Source organism: Macrotis lagotis, chromosome X, assembly GCF_037893015.1.
Source record: "Macrotis lagotis isolate mMagLag1 chromosome X, bilby.v1.9.chrom.fasta, whole genome shotgun sequence".
Classification (NCBI taxonomy): Eukaryota; Metazoa; Chordata; class Mammalia; order Peramelemorphia; family Peramelidae; genus Macrotis; species Macrotis lagotis.
In genome coordinates this window covers 266,624,174-266,647,476 of record NC_133666.1, presented here as the reverse complement: position 1 = coordinate 266,647,476, position 23,303 = coordinate 266,624,174, and the positions used below count along the sequence as shown (strand labels likewise).

General features: G+C 34.9%; 1 protein-coding gene across 1 annotated transcript in view; it reads left to right on the top strand.

The window, feature by feature from the left end:
* GPBP1 (GC-rich promoter binding protein 1) overlaps positions 1-23,303 on the top strand; it is a 98,174-nt gene that overhangs the window by 16,878 nt on the left and 57,993 nt on the right. The window contains exon 3 of the mRNA XM_074205013.1: positions 20,114-20,233. Coding sequence (XP_074061114.1) covers positions 20,171-20,233 — 63 coding nt within the window. The 5' untranslated portion in view covers positions 20,114-20,170. The remainder of the gene's footprint in view (positions 1-20,113; positions 20,234-23,303) is intronic.

Sequence of the window (23,303 nt, the reverse complement as noted above, 5' to 3'; positions counted from 1 at the left end):
GCTTGGGAAAGGCTTCCAGTAGAAGATAGAATTTTAGTTGAGACTTAAAGGAAGCTAGGGGAAGTCATTCCAATTGTGGGGGACAGGCAGAGAAAATGCCCAGGGCAGAGAGATGGAGAGATATGGGGTGATAATGTTTGTCCTTCATTCTCAAAGAAGACTGTGATGTCCGTGAGTGATGCCATGACAAGCACATGAATTGGTTTTGAGTGAGAGAGTATTGTGCTAAGTCACCAGCCTTACTTTCTCCTCCAGAGTTATCTGGGTCCAGTGACTAGATATGAATCAAGATGATGGGAGATGACCCTGTATGTGAGGCATTCAGGGTTAAGTGACTTGCCCAAGGTCACCTAGCTAGTGAGTATCAAGTGTCTGAGGCTGGATTTGAACTCCTGTCCTCCTGACTTCATGTCCAGTGCTCTATTCACTGAGCCATGTAGAATCTATTGAAAGTTTTATGGAAGAGGGAAACTTGGTAGTGAAAAGAAAATTGGATAGGGGATGGTGGAAAATTTAAGATGGGGAGAGAAGAGACTGAGATCAAATGTATATGTTGAACTGGTCTAAGGAAGAAGTGTTTCAAAGACTGAGGAAAAGAAGAGAAATGAAATGATGTCAAATGTATGAAGAGAGTGAGAAAAAGTAGCTCAAATCAGATGGTCTCGTTTTTTCTTAGTCATAAAAAGGCAAAGTTTGCAGTTGACAAAGATAGGGGAATTGAGGGGTGCTAGAAAGAAAAGAGATTGAGAAAGAAAAGAAGGTTTAAAAATATCTCCCGTGAAGAATTAGGGAAACCTCTATGTAGATAAAGGACAGAGTATTAATAGTCATGTAAAAGTATAACTATTAAGAAATGTTGAACTAGTAAGACTAATCTAAGTTCATGAAACTGAGTCATTTTAACACTAGTCCAAATAGAATAAATATAATCCCTAATACTGAATATTATTTGTTATTGTCTGTATTGTGTGCTATATTTTAGGAGGTACACATTGAAAAATATTAACAAAGTGAATCAAAAGTAATATAGGGAAGGGGAAATATATCCTAGTGGACATTACATAGTATAATAGCTTAGATACAGGTTTAGTAAATATATATAAAGACTTAAGACAATGTACTCATTCACATGTGATTTTAGAGGAATAAGAAAGAATTCAGTAGAGGGATGACACTTCATTGTGAAAGCTGCTGTGTATTCTAAAACAGTTGCCATTTACTCATGTGTTTATTTTGTACTATTTTTCATTGACTTTCTTTTATAAATTTGGGGATAAGTTCCCAATAAGGGAATAAATATTTTTCAAGTTTGCTGAGAAATTAACATATTGCTTCCACTGTTAGGCTTGGATAGCTGGGAATATGTCTTAAATCTATATTTCAGTCTTGATAGAGACTCTGTAACATGCTTCTGATTATCAGGGTTCTGTTGATGTTAAAAAAAATTTTTTTTCCTTCTGCTTAATGAGACCACCCTTGGTATTAAAAGATTGAGACTGAATGATCTTGATAGTCTTGCTGTGATAGTAACAGAAAAATTTAGGTGGAAGTCTGGGGCAAGCCTGATGGTTCAGTAGTTAGACCTGGATTTAGGAAGATGTGAGTTCATATGTGGGCTCAAATACTGCTTTATTTGTGTGATCCTGAGCAGACTGTTTGCCTTAAGTTCATTGTAGAAGAAAATGGCAAACCACTCCAGTATCTTTGGATTGAAAACCCCATAGATGATATATTTCACAGGGTAAGAATTGTACGTGATTGGGTAACCAAAAAATGTTTGAACTGGGTTCCAATCCTAGCTTAGTACTAACAAACTAATTCATCTTGGATTTGACCTCCCTGTCCCTCAGTTCAAATTACTTTTCTCTACAATGCTACGGTTGAATCTTCTCTTCCAAGAAAGAACTGAAGTCCACATTCTGACCCTGAATCATGATAGGCCTAAATCTTTTGGCATAGCTCTCTCAATTTTAACTGCTGATAGGCATGATCCATAAAAAACAAATCTAGCCTATGAACTCCACGATAGCTTGTTGAGTCTCATTGATTGACCCACAATAGATCCAAGCCCAAGTCTCACTTAGTCTTTGGGTTCTGATGGCTAAGAGTGAGTGTAAATAGCAATTGTTCCTGTTTTAACTAGAAATTCTGAGGGTATTGCCTCAAATGAATTGAAACCAGAGAAAGACCTTATCCCACAACATCAGGGCTTTCTCCTGTCCTCTCTACCATTGGACCCAGATGACTCCAAAGGAGATAATGAAACTGATAACTGCTCAATTCTCCACCTAAATCAAATTCATAACATTACCTTTCGATGTTAAGAACCTCTTTCCAAAGGAGGGATAAACAAGAAATTGCTGATAACCTGGAACTGGCTCTTTTCCATAAAAGGTGATATAGATTATACTATTGGACTGTTAACTAGTAAAAAAAATTTCCTTAGTTTGAAAATTTATGCTGTATTGTATATAATCAAAAGGAAAGCAAACATTTCAGTTGAAAAAAAAACTAACCCAATCTGGTAAATATGTTGTTATAACAACTCATTTGTTTATTTTGAACAGTAATTGCTCAAAATGTTAATCTAATACTATCTAAAATAGCTAATTTTGTTTTGTTTTATACTTAATATTTTAAACTATTAAATAGCTTTTAAATAATATAAACAAACATATTCAAACTTACCTTTTACTAAGTGAACATCTCATATATATATGTATATGATAAAGAATCTTGTTAAAAGATTTTGCTATAAAATGAAATATGATACAAGATGAGCAATAAGGTGGACAGTGGACAGAGCATCAGCCCTGGGGTCAGGAGGACCTGAAACAATTCCAGCCTCAGACACTTAACAATTACCTAGCTGTGTGACTTTGGGCAAGTCACTTAACCCCATTGCCTAGCAAAAACAAACAAAAAAATGAGTAATAACAAAAAAACTTTAATTGTATACTTTGGAGACTCTGCTCAGTAGTGTGGAAAGAACCCCTGAATTTGGATTCAAAGGGCCTTGACTTGAACTCAAGTATTGGTAGTTTGATGTTGAATAAGTTGTTACTTTAGTTTCTGACTAAATTTCTGCTCCTTTTGATTTATTGGAAGTTGTAGTTCTTGGACTACCAGATTTCAAAAATTATACTTCCTAAATGCATTTTGACATTTTTATTGTTTAGTGAAAAAAAAAGATGATGTCATCTTAGGTGAATCACTTAATTCCCCTTGCATCTCTTATTTCCTAATTAATAAAATGAGATAGTTGAACTAGATGACCTTGAAGATCCAGATTGCGTCCATCAGAATTAACTTTTTAAGGGAGACCATTAACAGATTTTAATATACAGCAAACAACACAGCACATTACAATTATGTCTGACCTTATCACTCTCCCATTCAATAAAATATAGTGGTTTCCTTTAGTTCTAGAAGTCAAATATAAATTCCTCTGTTTAGTATTCTTTTCATATCCTAATCCCATCCTATTTTTTTAACCTTTTTATAAAGATAATTGTTTGATCTTTTACCCATCCTTTAGTAAGTAACATTCTTGAAATTGCCCTCATCCATCCAGTCAACCATCAGAAAGGATTAAATTTACTATTTTCGGTTTATTACTCTAAATAAGCACTGAGAATACAGAGAAAGGAAAAATAAACAGTTCCTGCTTTAAAGTAATTTACATTATAATGGCTATTGAAAAAGAAAATAATTATATATACTACACATGGAGTAGATGGAAAATATACTTAGATCTAAGGAAGGTACTAGGAGCTTACTAGATAGGAGAAGAGTCTCCTGAAGAAGATAGCATTTGAGTTGTTTTAAGAGAAACCAAAAATTCTCATGGGGGGAACATAAATTTCTGTCTCTACTTCTCCCCCCCCACTTGATAACCTTATATTACTATCTAAAAAGTAATTTATCTTGATTTAGAGATTCAGAATTTTACTAAAGGATTACCATTGATTTACTTATAAGATTTTTAGTTTTCTCTGGAGCAATCTTAGATGTTTGTTGCTGGCCTGATTATCCATATCAAATATTCTAGATATCTTGTCATATAAAAATACTTGGTGATGTTGTGGGGATTTGGATATGTTAGAAATTTTTTTTTTGAAGAAGTTGTTTCTGGTGTTTTCATTCCTTTCTAATTTTTTTCTTTCTATGGGTAAATATAAATACATATTTATATGTACTTAAGCATACATACATATGTATATGTGTATATATCTACACACACGTGTATGTGTATATATAATATATATACATATATATATATATATATATATATATATATATAAATCATTTGTAGTTGAAATCAAGTTTTTTTGTAAGGATTTTTCCTTTTAATTGCTTCAACAATAGTTCTAGCTGTACCCTAGAGTTTGAGGACATTGTGTCTGGGTGTGATTTTAAGGACTTGAATTAGGTTCACAGTACCTTAATTTTAGTAGGTTTAGGAAATTCTTTTGATAATTTCCTGGAAAATGGTGGTTAGAATTTTCCATTCTTTAAATTTTTCAGGTAATCTGGTCAATCATCATTTTGAGCACTGTCTTTAGAATCATCTTTTAATTTTTAATGTTTTAATAGCCTTTGTCTTTTGGTCTTCAATTTTTTGATTGACCTATTCTACACATTTGATAAGCCATTGAACCTGTTCATTCAAATTTTTTTATTGCTTTTCCCCCCAAGTTTTTTTACTCTTTTATCTTTCCCTTCTTGAGAAATTATTTTACTTTTAAGGCCTTTTCCTTGATCCTTGTATTATTTCTCTTACTTGCTTTTGGAAAATTTCTTCTATTTAAGAATTGCAGGAGTTGATCTGTTCATGATCTCTTTACTCTGCTGCCTTCCAACTATAACTTTTTGGGGGCAGAGTTTCTTAACCTAAAGTTTAAAAAAATTTTAAATTTCATAATTACATTCCAAAATAAATAGTTTCTTTGTAATTTTTTGTAATTTTATGCATTTAGAATACATTAGAGAAACAGAATTTAAAACAACTCCGAGGGTTCCATCTCATGCCCATAAAGTTGGCATCAAGTTCACAAAAAAGGAAAAGGACACATTGGATAGAAAGAGAGTTAAGTATTAAGTGACAACTCAGTGCCTAGGTCCTGTGCCAGGCGCTTTACAGGTCTTACTTCATTTGGAAGGATTTTGGGAAAAGAGGTACTTTTTGTGGGACTGAATTGATTTGAATATTCTGAAAAAAAATATTTTGAACTATGCCACAAGAGTTACTAAATTTTACATACCCTTTGACCCAGTCATATCACTACTACTTTGTTTATATCTTAGATCAAAGAAAAAAAGATATATCAGATCTACAAAGATTCAACTCTTTTTTGCAGTAGGTGGGAGGGATCTAGAAACTAAGGGAGATCATCAATTGAATAGCTGAATAAATTGTAATATATGAATGTGATGAAATAATATGTCCTAAGAAATGGTGAAGATAATGATTTCAGATAAACTTGGGATCAGTTGTATGACTGATATAAAATGAAGTGTGAAAAAATATACAATAAAAACATGACAAAGACATAGCTTTGAAAAACTTTTAAGAACTCTATTCAGCATATTCTCCAACCAAAATTCCAGATGATTTGGGATGAAACATGCTACTTACAAACGGCGGTGAACTTGGAGTGCATATTAAGACAAATATTTTTGGGTATGCCAATGTGAGAATTTGTTTTGCTTTACTATTCATACTCATTTCAAGTGTTTTGCTTTTTTTATTCCCATTGGTGGGGGGTGAGCCATAGGAGTAAGAAAAGGAGAATTTTCATTAATTGAGAAAAAAATTAAATCATTTTGAGAAGGGGTCTGTGTGCTTCAATATGTTGCCAAAGGGGACTATAATACAAAAAAGATTAAATGTGTTTAAAAACCTTAAGGTCTTGGCACTTGGATCTGTATGTTTGTAGTTTTATCTTGTCATTGTGGTGAAGGAACTCTGTTTTTCTCTTGAATTATAAAAACATTACCAGTAAACTAATACTCTGGTTATGGGTTGATTTCTCCTTCCACTTAAACATTCTATTTTATATATATACACACATACATACACACACACATTTATTTATTTAATTAATTATAATAGATAATATATAAAAATGATTCATACAGGCAATCTACCATTATATGATATACATTCTGAGCAACTTTGGAGATTATAGGAAAAATTGGTTTGGGAGTATAGTGCTCAAAAACACCCATCTGACATATTTAAAAAGCTAGGAATTGAATGAAAATGGTGGTACAATTTTATTTTAAATGGTTAAGAATTATATAAAGATTACAATAAATAGTGATTGAAGTCACTTCAACTCTGGGTGAAGATCACAGTGGAAGGGGATGAATGTGAAGAGAACAGCCTGCCTGCCTGCCTGTCTGTTTGTCTATTTGTCTTTATCTGTCAATCTATCTACACACACACACACACACACACACACACACACACACACACACACAGAGAGAGAGAGAGAGAGAGAGAGAGAGAGAGCCTTTGAAGAGAGAACTGTGACACTACCTTTACAAGAGTACCTGACATTTGTGGAAATATCAGTGAGAATATCCTCTTCACCATTTCTTATAGTAGAATATTATCCCATCATAATTTCCTGACAAAATTTGTTCATTCATTTCCCAATTGATGAGCATCCCCTTAATTTCCAATTCTTTGCTACCAGAAAAGAGGTGCTATAAATATTTGTGTTCATATAGATCCTTCTCCTTTTTGTTTTTTACCTCTTTTTAGATTCAGACCTAGCAGTATTATTGCTATGTAAAAAAGTATGCTTGGTTTTATAGCCCTTTGCACAGTTCCAAATTATCTATAGAACGGTTGAATCAGTTTATAACTCCACCAAAAATGCAGTCTTTTTTTCCCGGCATCGTTATTTTCCTTTTCTGTTCTTTTAGCCAATATAATCGGTATGAGTACCTCAGAATTGTTCTGATTTGCTTTTCTCAAATCAGTAGTGATTAGAACCTTTTTTTCATATGGTTATAGATCATTTTGATTACTTCATTTGAAAACTTTATATCTTTTGATCATTGGTCAAAAAGGTCAAATGGTAATTGAGGTTGATGGAAGCTGAAACTGTGAGTGCAGGGAATGAGAAGAAAAGGGGTTGTAGAACCTGCCCTTGAATCAGATTAGTTTCCTGATGATTTAAATCTAAAATTGTAATGAAATGAGGCACTCATAAGCTATTTTATGGTTAACAAAACAAATCATTTACTTGGCCATAAAAGAAAAACAAAGAATGGTCATCCAGGAAAACGAATTGACACAGTTGAGTACATCTTCTTCCCTGTCTTGTTCATGTAGCTAAAGCTAGTGGCAGCAATCTCAAGGTGGGGTCTCTAATCATTCACATCCAGTTCTTTTGTACCCAATTGAACAGAAAACTTACTGCATCAGTGACCAGAGACTTTGTCCCCTGAACCAATGAAATCTGAAAGAAAAATCAGCCTAACTTTCATGGAGGGGAAAGGACTGAGGTTTAAGATATTGCTCCTTCCTCAGCCAATGCAGGCATATTCCATGGAAAGTAGGGTTTATGATATTTCTCCATTGGAAAGTCTGTTTTCTTAGAGCAATCAGATAGGGAAACTCAAGATCATTTAACCAGTATCATTGAAAAATCAGAGAGGAGAAGCCAGGAATAGAAATTGTCTAAGCTTGGGGGGTAGGCAAAAAATAAGCTAAGAATGATTTTTACCGTTTTCAATAAAGTTTTAAATGAGAAAACCATTCTTAACTGTAACCTATAAAAAAAGCAGATTTGACCCTCAGACTATAGTTTGCTTATTCCTTGGTTCAAGATGGTCAGTGCTAAGGGGGGGGGGGGCAAAGAAGAATGGGTATTGAGGGAAAAGGATATTGGTTTAAGAGGTTACACAAATCTGAGACTCTATGGTCATTATCTGGTCTTATTGGAAACCTATTTGATAAGAAAGAATATGATGTATTTTGGAAATTTTTTCATCAAAACTGTTTAAAATTCTTAGATTGAACTGGCTCTTAAGGGAAATTAATTTTCTTAAGGCAAATGTGGAACAGCTCAGTTCCCCCGAAAATTAAGCTGAATAAATGAGATGTGACTCTTATTCTTTTTTCTTGACTTGCTGATAATGAGAAAATTCAGAAAATGATAAGAAGTAGCAAGCATAGTGGACAGAATGCTGGATGATTCAGGAAGATTGGAGTTCAAATTCTGTATAGGAGGTAGTCTTGTCATGTTTGAAAGTCAAGACGTTAGGAAGCCTTGTATTAGTTTCTGCCAAAAACTAGTTATATGAGACCATGGGCAAGAAAATTACTATGCTTAATTTGATTTCATTTTTCAGTGAAATAACAGGTAATACAAGTATTAGTTCAATTTTACATATGAAGAAACTAAGGATCAGAGTTAGGGTTGTATATCCAATTAAGGCTGAAACCAGTTAAACAGAGCATATTTCCTCATTGTTATGTTTTTTGTTTAGTCTTTATCAATTGATATACTTGTTTTTCTGAAAATTGTAAGTTCTTATATTCCTATAACATCACCCTTAGTTTAGTTTTTTGTTACTAGATGTTAATAACTATTTGCGTTCAAAGGAGTCTTCCTTCTTATCTCTGGGTCAAAGGGCATGTGTAGTTTGAGTGATGTATGGTACATAATTTCAGTTATTTTCCAGAATGACAAGCCTAATACTCAGTTTCATCTACAGAACCCAACATTTGTTGTGAGAACTTTTCTTTTGTTGATTATTGGGGTAGGGGGGAGTTGGGGAGTTAGAAAAAGAAAATAAATATTTGTGATTTGGAAAAAAATTATATTTTGAAAATATGAGGAATAATTAATTTTTCCAGTTAAATCTATATTTATGTTAAGATTTTTAAAAATTGAATTCATATATAGTTCTTGGGTATCTCTTGCTAGATAGACTCCCTAGTCCCAAGTTTTTTATATAGTTAAGTAGTTTTCATTTGATTGAAATTTTTCTGTCTTTTGTATCCAAAGGGTTTGTGTGCTTCTTTTTGATTATGAGAGGGAGGTTATAAGAAATGTTGATTTATTTATATATTGCAACTCTGTTGAATTAACTTTTTAATTATAAAGATTTTATTTATTTTGAGTTTTACAATTTTTCCCCTAATCTTACTCCCCCCCCCCCCCAGCAGAAGGCAATTTGCAGTCTTTACATTGTTTCCATGGTATACATTGGTCCAATTTGAATGTGATGAGAGGAAAATCATATCCTTAAGGAAGAAACATAAAGTATAAGAGATAGCAAGATCAGGCAATAAGATATCAGTTTTTTCCCTAAATTAAAGGTAATAGTCTTTGGTCTTGTTCAAACTCCACAGTTCTTTGGATACAGATGGTATTGTTGCACTGATGGAATGAGCAAATCCATCAAGGTTGATCATCACCCTGATGTTGCTGTTAGGGTGTAATGTTGCTGTTATAGGGTGTACATTGTTTTTCTGGTTCTGCTTATTGAATTAATTTTCAATCAGTTTTTTTTATGCACTCTGGTTTTCTTTTAAATATTTTAGCAATAAAAAGTTATGATTGTTGTCTTTGCCTATGTTAATTTCCCATTTCTCATTTTTTCTTATATCTAATATTTCTAGCACTATTAAATGATAATGGTGATAATGAACATTCTTGCTGATATATTTGGAAGGGCTTATTATATTAACAATGATCCATTTAAAATTTGATAAACTACATAGTTTATTATTTTTTAAATTGAACCAACCCTGCATTCTTTGTTTAAATTCAACCTTTTTACATCATTTGAGTTACCCACTGTAATCTACTCCTGTAGAGCTGTCCTTACAGTACAGCATTAAAAAAAGAAGCAGAAAAATGTCAGTAAAGCTACCAAACAGCTCAAAAATCTGGTGTTACATGCACTTTTCCACAGCTATCTTCCTCCCAACTCTGAAAAGGCATTCACATAGGTCCTTTGAGATCAAACTGTATTATAATTAGATTTTGTTGTTGTTGCTGCTGCTATTTGCATTGTTTTAGTCATTGTGTATATTCCTTTTTGTTCATTGACTTTTTTGGGAAGTCTTTGGATTCCCCGAATCAGATGTGTGAATATTTTTGTCACTTCTTTCTCATAATTAAATCCGATTCCCAGAGTGGTTGTACAACTGCACCAAAATGCATTAATCTTACTATCTTCCATAGCCCCATCAACATTGACTTTTCCTGTGTTTTAAAATCTTTACCAATTTACTCTTAAGACATTTGTTCTTCAGACCTTGCTTTTAATCATATATTTCCTTTTTTTTGCTTATGTCATTGATTTAAAAACATAAAACCCTTTGCATCTCCTGAAATTTTGATTACTTAAGAGATTGTATTTCATAATTCAAAGCTATACAGGATCATTGGAAGATATTGAAGACTTTTTTTAATGGCAGACTTTGGGTACCTGGTACCCTCTTAAAAACTGGTGAAACCAGAAGATTCAATTGTAGGGTAAATGAGGTAAAGTATTAACACAGTAGATGAGTTTAAATAGCTCTAAAAAGTCGTTTTGGGTGTTTCTGTCTAGCATTAGTCATACAACATTTTCTAGCATTAATATGAGCTGATTTAATTGGTACATTATAAATCTTATACATTCAACTTTCTGTTATCTAATATTTAAATGAGAAAGCAACTGTTCAGAAAAATTTACATGATCTAGGTCTTTTCCAGATGCTCAGATTTTTTGCTTTTTTCAACTGTTAAGCCAGAATTATCTTTTGATAGTTATCAAGGCAAATAGATACTCACTTTAAACACAACTGCCCCCATTTTAAAGATGCATGGTGTGGTCTGTCTGTCTGTCTGTCTCTCTCTCTCTTTCTCTCCCCCTCTCTCTCCCTCCCTCTCCCTCCCCCTCTCTCCCTCCCCCTCCCTTCCTCCCTCCCTCCCTCCCCCTCCCTTCCTCCCTCCCTCCCTCCCCAGATAACGTTTTACTCCTGAACTATTTTGTCATCTGAAAAATAATTAAGGCAGATTTGTTTTGCTTGGCTCTAGAAGAATGTCTGAGGAACAATGAGTTAAAGTTTCAGAGGGAGGGGTAGATTTAAGCTTGATGTAGACTTCTTTGGAGTGTCAGTATTCCTCAAGGCAAAGTACTCTGGGACCTTGTGCAAAAATATTTGAGACTCATGTTTGGCTTGATAATTCTTTTTCTCATCAGATCCTGTTATTCTAAGTATTACCTTTCACTTTTGGCTTTGTATTATCTACAAATTTGACAAGTATGCTATTATTCTGAGTCACTGATTTAAAATGTTCTGTTGATACTATTCTCTTCGTCAAAGCTGAATTTTCCTTACCATCCATCTCCTTTGCTGCTGCTTATAAATTACTGAGTGAAGCAGGAAGAAATTCCAGTCTTGTGATTGGGTGATTGTATCATATTATCAAACCTTGGGCTCTTACTGCAGCAAGGCAGTCTTTTTATTCTTCTTTAATTGGTTATTTCATTCCCCACAAAAACTATTCCAAATTTTCTTTCACTTTCTCAGCTCCCTTCTCTCACATCTAGGGATTTTTTTTTTTTTAGATTTTTCAAGGCAATGGGGTTAAGTGGCTTGCCCAAGGCCACACGGCTAGGTAATTATTAAGTGTCTGAGGTCGGATTTGAACTCAGGTACTCCTGACTCCAAGGCCAGTGCTCTATCCACTGCGCCACCTAGCTGCCCCACATCTAGGGATCTTGACTCTTACTTTACTCAAATAATTTAAATTATTCTATGTGAGCTACATTTTCTTCCATTTTCATGATAATAGAAGTAATTTATGTCATCTTCCAGCCCCTTGCCCCATCCTCCCCCATTTTCTAGCAGAGGTGACCCTCACTTTTTAAGGTCAGGTTCTCTATATGTGCACTCAATCTTCTAGCAGATTGTTTCTTCAATCATCCTTGCCTCTACCTCCAAATTTTCTCTTGTATCCTTGAAAATCTTTTATTAGACCCTCAAACAATCATCTTATAAAATGAAATTAAGTATATTTTAACAGACAGGAAACAATTTGTTAATGATAAGGAAGCCATTTCTGAATACAGACTACGAAAAGCAAAGATCAAAATTAACAAAAGCCAGAAGAACAAAAATGAGAAATAGATAGGAGGTACAATTGAAACACTTCTCTAACTTAATGCTGAAAAATGGGATCTATGAGACATTGAAACATTTTTAATAATTTCAGGTTACTTGCTCTTATAACGAACAGGTATCTGAGTGTCTCAATAACTGCTTGATTTTTTGCAAAGCAGAGTTAGGACTTCACAGTTTAGAATATAAGCTTTTTACTAATTTGTAAAATTTAATGGAGTAGGGGACTGGAAAATTTTGAACAATATTTCCTATTAACAGAAGAACAGTATCAACTGAACTGATTTATCATCCAGGACAACACATCTGGCATACTTGGATCTAATAGTGCTGATGACTTTGAGGAGAACAAAGTATGGAAGTGTGTGGGATAAAAATCCACTTAAAAAATATAAGACTCCTCTGAGCAAAAAAGAAAGTTTATTTTGGCTTTTCTTGAGAGAAGGGCCATACTCCAGATTTCACAAAAGTAGTGAAGATCAAGGAGCTGCTCCGAGGTGACAGTCAAGCAAGATTATATGGCCTGGTGTGATTCCCACATCCCCTGCCCCCCCCCCCCCCCCCCCAACCTGATTGGTTAAGGTTTTCAGAGTTACAGTCTTTATGTGAAAAACCTACCCGGTAACAGAGAAGAATAAAATATTTTCATAGAATATTATCTTACCATCCAGATGGTGGACTATCTTCTTAGTTTATTACTTATCATCAAACAAGAGAAGGCAGTCTACTGTTCTCCCAGTCTATTATCCAATAGGTGGCTAACTTAAGAATGCAAGGTCTCTTCTATGGAAGTATTTCACTATTTTCCCTCCCTAACAAATTCAGGAGGGTGTCTGGCTGGGAATGCAAGGTCTTTCTGGAAATAGTCCACTGTTACCCTCCCTAACAGAATTAGGAGGGTGTCTGACTGGGAATGCAAGGCCGCTCTCCCTCTTGCTTCTAAGAATAACCTAAGAGTAATAATCTGTCTGTGTTTTAATGATTTTTAACCCTGAGAGGACTTCACTAGGAATATTAACTCTTAAGAGGTAATATTCCACTCAGAAGTACCTAGATTAGATGAAAGTGAACTCAGAAGAGGAAACGTGTATGAGAGCATTGAAGGGGGGTGGGATTCAGAAAATTATTTATTGAGGGGAGATTACCAGAAATGTGGACAAAAATGTCAGACCTTGCTTCTATTGAAAAAGGTGACTGAAAGAATAATTGTCAACTTGTATATGCCTATTTCCCCAGATATGTAAAACTTTCATGAGAATAACACTAATGTATAGATGTTCTCTTTAGGGTTAATATTAAGGTTTTCAGAAATAATATTCTGAAGTAGACCACATTTTTCTACTGCATGATGATTTAGGAGATGTAGAGACTACAGAAACCTGCAATATTGATTATGTTATTATGAAGGAGTTAAGTTTCCTTTTAGTGATTTTAAAATTTACATTTTGGTAATCTTTGTATTGTTTTGCTTGTTTTTATCTTTATATAAATCTTAACATATTCCTTTGAATCTCATTTACTGGTTCTTTATGGTATAATAATTAGGTTCGTATGCCATAATTTTGGGGGGGGGTGTTTTAAAACCTATTTTCTCAATTATTGGACTTTGTTTCTAGTTCTGTGCTGACACAGTCTTGCTTCAAATGCTGTAATAGGTAGTAAATTATTTTTTCATGTTTTTGACTTATTGAAGAATAGTGTAGTGGAATTGCTAGGTCAAAGAACATGAACACTTCTTGCATAATTCCAATTTGATATTCACGCCTCCAACATTGTGTGACTGTGTGTTTCCCTTTATGGTTTTTAAACAGTGACCATTTCCCCCATTTCTGCCAATTTCGTAAGTGGGAGGAGAAATCTCAGAGTTGGTTTTTAGCTTGCAATTTTCTTTAATGTAATTTGAAAATATTTTGATGTGGTCATTTATAGTTTGTAATTTTTCTTTTGAGAACTGACTATTTTTGACCAGTTATCTGTGGGAAATACATAACTTGAATAAACTTTGCAAATATACCCAGGATGGAATTGAGCAGTCTATGAATTACTTTTGGGAAATTGCATGGATCATTTAATTGACTCCCCAGATGTCTCCTTGAAACCAGGGCCATATTTTTTTTTAATACCAATGTTCATTCTTTCTTTTTGTCATATGGCTGGAGGTCATCAAACAGTGAAGGCCTCAAAGAATTGGGGAAAAAAGCAGTCAGAGCATTAGAAAAGTGTGAGTTAGGGACAGCTCTTCACAAGCAAGAGAATTGATCTGTAATCAAAGAAATAGATTAATGATAAAGAAGTATGAAGAATGTGTATTATAAAGGGAATATCAGGATCTCTTCAAGGTTTTTTCTGGGTGGTCTTTTTTGTGGCAAATTAAGGGCAAACTTTTTTTTAGTTTTTTTTTTTTTTGCAAGGTAATGGGGTTAAGTGGCTTGCCCAAGGTTACACTGCTAGCCAGTTATTAAGTGTTTGAGGCTGGCTTTGAACTCAAGTAATCCTGACTCCAGGGCCAGTGCTCTATCCACTGTGCCACCTAGGCACCCTGCAAACTTTTATAAGATAGAGTTGACTGGGTTGTGATCTGCATCAGCATTGTTGAAGTAATGTCCACTGTGCTGAGGTGGAGTTTCTTTGACAGTGTGAATCTGTTCTCCCTCACTGGTAAGCTTTTTTTTGAGGGAAGGGATTTTTTTAAAGAGTTAAATGATTTCTTTTTTTCTTTTTTTTCTCACAGGGAAATGGGGTTAAATGACTTGCACAAGCTAGGTAATTATTAAGTCACACAGCTATGTTATTCCGAGATAGGTTTTTGAATTCAGGTCCTCCTTGCTCCAGTGGGGGTGCTCTATCCTCTTTACCACCTAGCTGCCCTGAATTTACATTTTAACCTGATTTGTTGAGAGTTTGACATGAAGAGAAGCTGCCAGTCTGCTTTTAGTAGAGGGAATTTTCTCTACTAGTGAGGTCATAGGCCCAGTCCCCATCCCTATTCCCTACTGTTTAGGTATAGTGTTCCTCAAGAACTATTTTATATGATAGAAAAACTCAAAATGAATGTTTTCTTATTTAACTGTGGGTGGTAAAGAAGACTGAGGCAGAGCAAGAATTAAAGTTCCAAAAGAAAAAAGTCAGCTATGTTGACTCTTCCTGCAAATATTTTATAGACCCTTTTTTATAAGTTCCAATAAAGTCTTTATATATCAAACATTTAACTTTATAAAAATTTAACTATGCTCTTTGCACTATATACATTTCCTAATGTGTACATTCAAATCCCAATAAAACCTGTCTTTATACACAAAAGAAAAAAAAATTGTTCATCAGGACCAGCCTAGAAAGCAACTGTGCTTGAGAGCTTAAGGCAATTTGATGTAGTGGTTGGAGTGCAGGGCTTGGAATCCTCAATATCTGGGTTCATTCCTCTTATGCTTACTCTCTGTTGTCATGGGCAAGTAAGTCAGGAAACATTTATTAGACACCTACTATGTACATAATCCTTGGGCAAAACACTGGAAAGGAAAAAGGTCACAAGATAATCCAAATTGGGGGGGGGCAGCAGACATGTACAAACTATATAGGGGGAAGGGAATAAGCATTTTTATTAATAGCATGCTTTGTGCCAGGCACATGAAGTGCTATTGAAGTGAGGAACTTGAAGCAAACTATAGAATAAGTGACTTCCCCAGGGTCACACAGCTACTACATGTCCAAAACCAGATTTGGACTCAAGTCTTTCTGACTTCAGGCCTAGGGCTCTATCCACTGTAACCTAGCCATATATAGGATATATTGGAAATAAATAATTCACAAAGAGGAGGCACACCTGCCCTGGAGTTAGGAGGACCTGATGACCTCAGAAATTTAATAATTACCTAGTTGTGTGACCTTGGGCAGGTCAATTAACCCCATTGCCTTGCAAAAAGCCCCCCCCCCCCAAAAAAAAAAGATTTTTAGCTGGGACTTGAAAATGAGAAGTTGGAAATGTGGAGAGAAAGCATTCTAGGCATGGAGGGAATGGGAAAGAGGATAGGTAATGTAAAGGCCAGAGACCAAAGATGGAGGGTCTTGTTTGTGGAATAACAAGGAGGTCCACTGACACTGGATTGTACAGTTCCTGAAAGAGAATAAAATATAGAAAACCACTGACACTGGATTGTACAGTTCCTGAAAGAGAATGAAATATAGAAAACCTGGAAAGATGTATAGGGGGTACAAATTATGAAAAGCTTTGAATGACAAATCGGATTTTGTATTTGATCCTGGAGGTCTTGAGGGTTACTTAGAGTATTGAATAGGGAAGAGAAATAGTGTTTTAAGACTAATACTTCGATTACTGAGTAGAGAGTGTAATAAAATGTGAAGAGACTTGTGATAGCAAGGTATTGCAGTAGTTCAAGCTTGAGATTATTTGGGCTTGCACTATAATGATGGTGTCTGTCTTAAGAGGGAAGGAGGTATATGTGAGTAATGTTACAAAGGTAAAAATCAACAGGAGCTGGCAAGAGACTGGATATGGAAGATGAGAGAGAGGAGTCATGGATGTGTAGGAGGATATTAGTTCTCTTTATTTAAGGCAATGGGGTTAGGTCACACAGCTAGGTAATTAAGTATCTGAGGCTGCATTTGAACTCAGGTCCTCCTGATTCCAGGGCCAGTACTCTATCCACTGCACCACCTAGCTGTCCTGATATTGGTGCTCTTGACTATAATAGAGAAGATCAGAAAACTTGTGAATTTGAAATTTAAGCTATCTGTAGGATATCAAGCTTGAGATATACAATAAGCAGTTAGAGATATGAGAGTGCAGAGCAGTTAGGACTGGATAATTAAATTGGAGAATCATTAACATATGCTGTTGCCAATTGTATCATTCTGATGATAACTTGAAGATGAAAGGTTTGGGGGGGGGGGACCGTATTGATGATGGTCTGTTGAGAGACAGATTAGGAAGTACCTGATTGTTGCAGTTTGTCAACTCCCAGCACAGGCTAGTTAGTGCTTGTCAGGCCTTGATGATGTGCTTTGAAGCCTCATTGATATGGGAGGAATATGATTAAAGGCCGTGAGACTCCTTTAGCAGCCAGATCATCTCCAATAGTTCTGTTTCCTATAAATCAGGTCCTGGAATGGAATCATTTTGGTAAAGGCAGATGAGAAGGATGCCTTCCACAGTACATCCCTCACTATAATAAACATAATTGTGTAATTCATGCCTCCAATCATTTGGTTGGTTAATGTGGTCCTCTTTAATAGCAGAGGATTAGAAGAAGTAGTGGATGGTTGGAACAAGTAAAGATTTTTTGAGGATGGGGGAACAAGATATGTTTGTAGGCAGCAAAGAAGAAGCCAATAGAGAGATGATAGACAAGGGAGTGAATGGGAATGACAGTAGGAGGCACTCTGTTGGAAAAGACAAGATGGAATCACTTATGAATGTAGAGAGGATTAACCTTAGTAAGGAAAAAGGCCACTTTATCATGTAAGATGGGTTAAAGAGGATATAGTGACAGTAAAATGAGGCAAAATAATTTGGCCTAGAGGGTTGGGGGGGAGACCATGGGAAAATTTATAATTTTTCAAAGTGTTGATTTCACTTTTGCAACATCTCTTCAATGGCCTTCTCTCCTGATAAAACCATAGTGTAGGCCTTCATCACTTCACATATGGACTGTTACAGTGGTCTGCTGTGCAGTCTCCTTGACACAAGTTTTCACCCCACTCCTTCCTTCAGCTGCCAAAATGTATAAATTCAACAATACTACTCATGCTCCATAAACTCTAGTTTGTGGCTCCCTATCACCCAGGTTAAAATACAGAATTATTCTTTTTGGAGTTCAAAGACCTTTATACTTTATAACCAGTCATCTTACACCTTGAACTTTCCACTCACTCTTTCATTCAGTCCTGATGACTTCTTCATTCTCCTTCTCTATGTCTTTAGTGCAATCTGTGTCTCTCCTGACTTCCCTCAGGTTCCAACTAAAATTCTATCTTCTACAGGAAATATTTCCCAGTCCCTAATTCTGATGCCTTCTCTATCAATTATTTCCTATTCTGTAAATAACTTGCTGGCATATATATATATATATATATATATATATATATATATATATATATATATGTATATATATATATATATATATATATATATATATATTTGTTTGCTTGTCTTCCCCCATTAGATTATGAGTCCCTTGAGGGCAAGGGACTTTTTTTTTGGTCTCTTTTTATCCCCAGGATTTAGCATTAGCACAGTGCCTGGTACTACTAACTGAGGAGCAACTGTGGTGAATGGAGTTAATTAAGGAGGCATAAGAGGATGACCTTGTGGCAATGAGGCCTAATTGAGCTATTTTCTCCATCTTTCAACCTCAGCGAGAATGTAGGAATGAAGGCAGCTGGTGATGGTAGTGATCAAGGTTGAGGCTTGGCAGGGAAGAATTGTTAGAAAAAGGACAAGGGACTGGTGGACAGTGTGGAGTTGAAGTTACTTAGGAGTCAAGATGGAGAAAGGAGAAAATGGGACTGGGACTGGAGATCACAGTCTATTCAAAGAATAACATTTGAGCTTATAAAACAGAATTACAGTAGATTGTGATCAAATAAGATGGAAGTGGTGTGTTTGCAAGTAGAGTCAAAGGGACAGCTATTTCTGTGTGTAGCTGAGCTGGTCTGGAGAAATAGGTCATATGAAACGAGCAATTTGAAGAACTCTGAATTTAGTAGGGTATTCAATCAATATGTATTTTGAAGTCCTTTAGTATAATATAGGGAATAATACTACCTTTGGTACCTACTTTGGGGAACTGTGAGAAGCAAATTCAATTACTCTAAAGTACATGTAAATGTTAGTTGAGGTCTATAGGAGGTAGTGAATAGAATACTGACTGACATTGGAATAATTAAGGAAGACCTAGATTTGAGTTCTTGTCTCCCACCCAGGGCCCTTTCCTCCTTTCTGACTACTTTCTCAGCTCCAGACTTTCTGGAACATGCTGGTGTGGAAGATGGGGGTTAGAAAAAAATTGCAATGGACATCACTTCCCCCAACTCCCTTTTCCTTCCTGTGTTACTTTCCCCTTCCCCCTCTCCACCTCCCAGTTGCCTAGAATCCATTTAATTGCTACTTGCTTAGAATGTTTGGGTGGGAGCAAGGCAGTCACCACTAGTTTTCAATGTGGTAAAGCCTTTTATTTTTCCTTATTTTACCTCCCAATACAACCTCTATGCTCTGAAGGCCAATATCTCTCCCTTCTCCACCCCCCCACCCCCCACATACACACTCTTGATCTGAGCTTCCTATTTGCCTTTCATCTGATGGAAATTTGTATTACTTGAAAGGAACTTTTGGAGTAGAGACTGTCTAGGTTGGTTTTTCTGTTTTTATCCTTAGCACTTACTCAAGTGCTTAGCTAGGAAAGTGCTTAATAAGTGCTTTTTTCTTTCATTTGTGCATTTATTTGGTAAACCTGGGCAAGTCATTTAACCTTAGGTATCTCTTTTTACCTGAGTTGACTTGCTGATTTGCCATTGTGGAAGAAATTTCTATAGTTAGTATATTTTCAGTTCCCCACTCCAAAAGTACATTATAAAAGTTTATCACCAGTACTTTTCCATTTCTGGTGGAATGGAATCCTAGAATTGGATTTCCTAGAATAAAGAGATATTTTTAATCTGTTGTTCTAGGGAAAAAAAGTATATTTGCTTGTTGAATAGTTTATACTTTAAAAAAAATCAGTTTTCTTTAAATAGCAAAAAAAGATTTTGGGGGCAACCAATTAATATTGTTACTAGTGAGTTAATTCTATGAATCCTGAGGCTTATTTAACATTGCTCAATAAATATCTTGATATTGTTTCTGAAATACTTCCAAGAGTCACTGTAAGTATGACTTGGGTAAAGAAGATGTAAAAGTATAATTTTGATTAAAATCTATGAAGCTAAAGCATAATTCTTTCCTTTTCTAAATGGCAGGGGCTTGCCATGAGGTGTTGAAACCTTGTTTCACTGAGTTGGAGAGACTGGACCTAAATGGCGCAGCATGACTTTGCTCCAGCCTGGCTTAATTTTCCTACTCCACCCTCGTCAACAAAGGTACTCTTTCCTATATCCCTTCTTTAGACACACAGTCATAGACATAGATTATCCCCCCCCCAGTCTATATCTATAGATATATATGCTAATTGCCAGAAAGCTGAAACAAGTCTTTGTAAAAAAAATTAATCTTAAATCTTATTCAAATGATTACAAATTTAACTTGTTTCCCTGTTACAGTCAGTTTTTTGACCTTCTTAAAATACTTAATTCCTGGAATCCAAAGGTAGATCTTAAAAAAAATCAAGTTATTCAACTTTAGTAGGATATGTCTTTGCAAAAGGATTTGAGCCAAAATCAAAATGCTAAAAATTTACAAGTCTAGATTTTAAATACCTTGATTGTAGGGACTATTTCAGATTTTATCTTTATATTCCTGGTGCCTAGTACAGTGTGGCATGGGGGATAGACTCTCAGTAATGATTATGGATTGATTGAATGACTCTTAGTCTTGGTCACAAAAGGATATGGTAGACTCTAACATTGTCTTTACAATTTAGTATTGATTCATTAATGACAAATGAAAGTTTTGGGGAGTTAGAATGATTGGGAGCCACTGAGTTTGAGTAGGGAACAATGGTGTTATGATCATATCTGTACTTCAGGAAGATCAATGACAGTTGAGTGAAAGATGGAATGGCATGGGGAGAAAGGCCAGTTCTACTAGCAGCCTCTTGCAGTAGTCTAGCAGGTGAGGTATTGGAGACTTGTAGCATGGTGTTGGCATTATTAGAGGGAAGAAGGAATCATAAAGAGAATTGACAGGATTTGGCAACAGATTAGAGAGATTGAGGAGGCCAGGATGACATCTTAGTTGTAAGCCTAGTTGACTAGAAGGTTGATGGGGAGTTAGTTGGAAAGGACAGTTTGGTGGGGATAAGAATGCTACAGTTGAGTTTAAGATATTTATGAGGCATTCCAGAAGCTGGTGAGATTACAAATAGAGAAGTTACACAGTGTTTGGGGATCAAGAGAGGTCAAGAAAGATGAGGAGTGAGAAAATGTCATTATAATTTAGCAGTTAAGAAATCATTGGTCATTTTAGAGAGAAAAGTTTTTGGTTTCTTAGATCTTGATAGTATAATTTGAGAAATTTAAAAAATTTAAAAAATTTGCTCCATACCATTACTAAAATTTGACATTGCCTATATCTTTTAGACTGAAACAAATTTTTTCAATATAATTCTATAATCTGATGAACCAAGCCTAACTCAATAGGCTATTTTCTATAGTTGATGCTTCCACCTTCAGAACTGTTTAATAGCTGTCCTCTTAGTGAGAATAGTAGATACAAATATATTAGTTTCTGGGTGAGAGCCCAGAATTATCTTTTCCCCTTATCCCCTTTAATTTCAGTTTGAGGATTTACTCTAAATTAGGGGATGATTGAATCAGTTCTTTAGCTCTCTGTCCCATCCATTCATCCAGTCTATTCTTTTTAGTTGCTTGTTTGATAACTTGGATACTAAAGTCTTATTCAAAAAATTTTATAATAGTGATTTTTTTCCCTTTTGACTTTTTCCCCTTAGACTAAATGTCTTTATATTTGTGTCAAAGCTCTCAATTTCATATTATCATCATGCCATTACATATTTTTCTGATTACCTCTCTTGCTTATTTGGTTAAGAATATATCTTCTTTCCATTGCTGTGAAAGGTATGTGATCTGCTTATTTTCTGATTTTTTTTTTTTTGGATGAGTTTCCATCTTGAATTTATTGGGGGATGTGGTGTTGGTCTAAGTCTAATTTCTGGCAAACTTCAGTTTTCCTAGCAGTTTTTATCAAATAGGGAGTTCTTTCTTGGCTTATGGATGATCACCTGGGTTATTGAGGTTGTTTTCATTTTATATTGACAAGTCTATGTTGTACCTACGACTTTGGGAAACATGCTTTTTCTTGAATTCAGTCTAGGGAGCTACAATGCATAAGAACAAGGTCTCCTTTAATTTGCCCTATTGAAGAAATGCAAAGCTTTGTGCATGCATGTATATATAAATAAGGACACCCCTAGTGTAGAGGGAATGACTCAGAATGAGTAGGGTAACAATGAAGGCTTGATGTGGTGAGTTTTGAACAGAACTTTGAAAGAAAAGATATGACAAAGGTTAGAGAAGTGGATTGGAGATAGATTAGACAAGAGGAAGGAATAGATTTCAGACTAAACTTACAATAGATGCAACTAGTATATTCAGTTCTTTTGTAGATTCTCATTTAACTCTGATGGCAGACCTTGATTTTCATATTAGGTGGCTGTACTTTATTAACCCATTATATACAACTTTCCTTTGCTGCATCATTTGTAACTTTTCTCCACTAGGAAAATACTGGTTATTAGAATTGTCTATTTTTGGCAGCTTGTATTTTAGTAATTTTAGTTATAAATTCAGTAATCAATAAACATTTATTAAGGACCACTATGTCCCAAGCACTGTACTAACCTGTAGGGATATAAATATGAAAAATACAAGTCGCCTATCCTCAAGTAACTTAAAATCTAAAGGGAGAAGCTAATACCTAAAAAAGAAACTGGAAAGGAAGTTTGGGGGAAAATGGGAAATGGACCCTGAAGGAAGGTATTCAATGTAGGGTAGTACTTCAGAATTGTTTTAATTTGCATTTCTCCAATCAGTAGTAATATAGAGCATTTTTATATGGATATAGATAACTTTGATTATTTTGTCAGAAAATACATTGTTTGATCATTTCATTTGTCAGTTGGGTAAAAGCTATCATTTTTACAAATTTGATTAATTTCTTTATCCATTTGAGAAATAGGGTTTTTACCATAGAATTTTCTAGAGATAATTGGAAGATTCACAAAATCAGACTTTTACAGATCATATGATTGTAATATAGTTGATTCTGAAAGATTTCTTTCAATTTATGTAGTTACCTTAGTTTTTATTGAAATCTGAAGCACATTTTTAATGCCAAGTGTACTTTTTTTACTTAACACTTATTTTTTACTCAACACTTTTTATAAAATAAAGATCTTATTTATCTTTAGACAATGGTCTTGAAGGAATCTATTCCAGTCTTAAGCAGTTATAAAATAAGTTGGAAATTGAA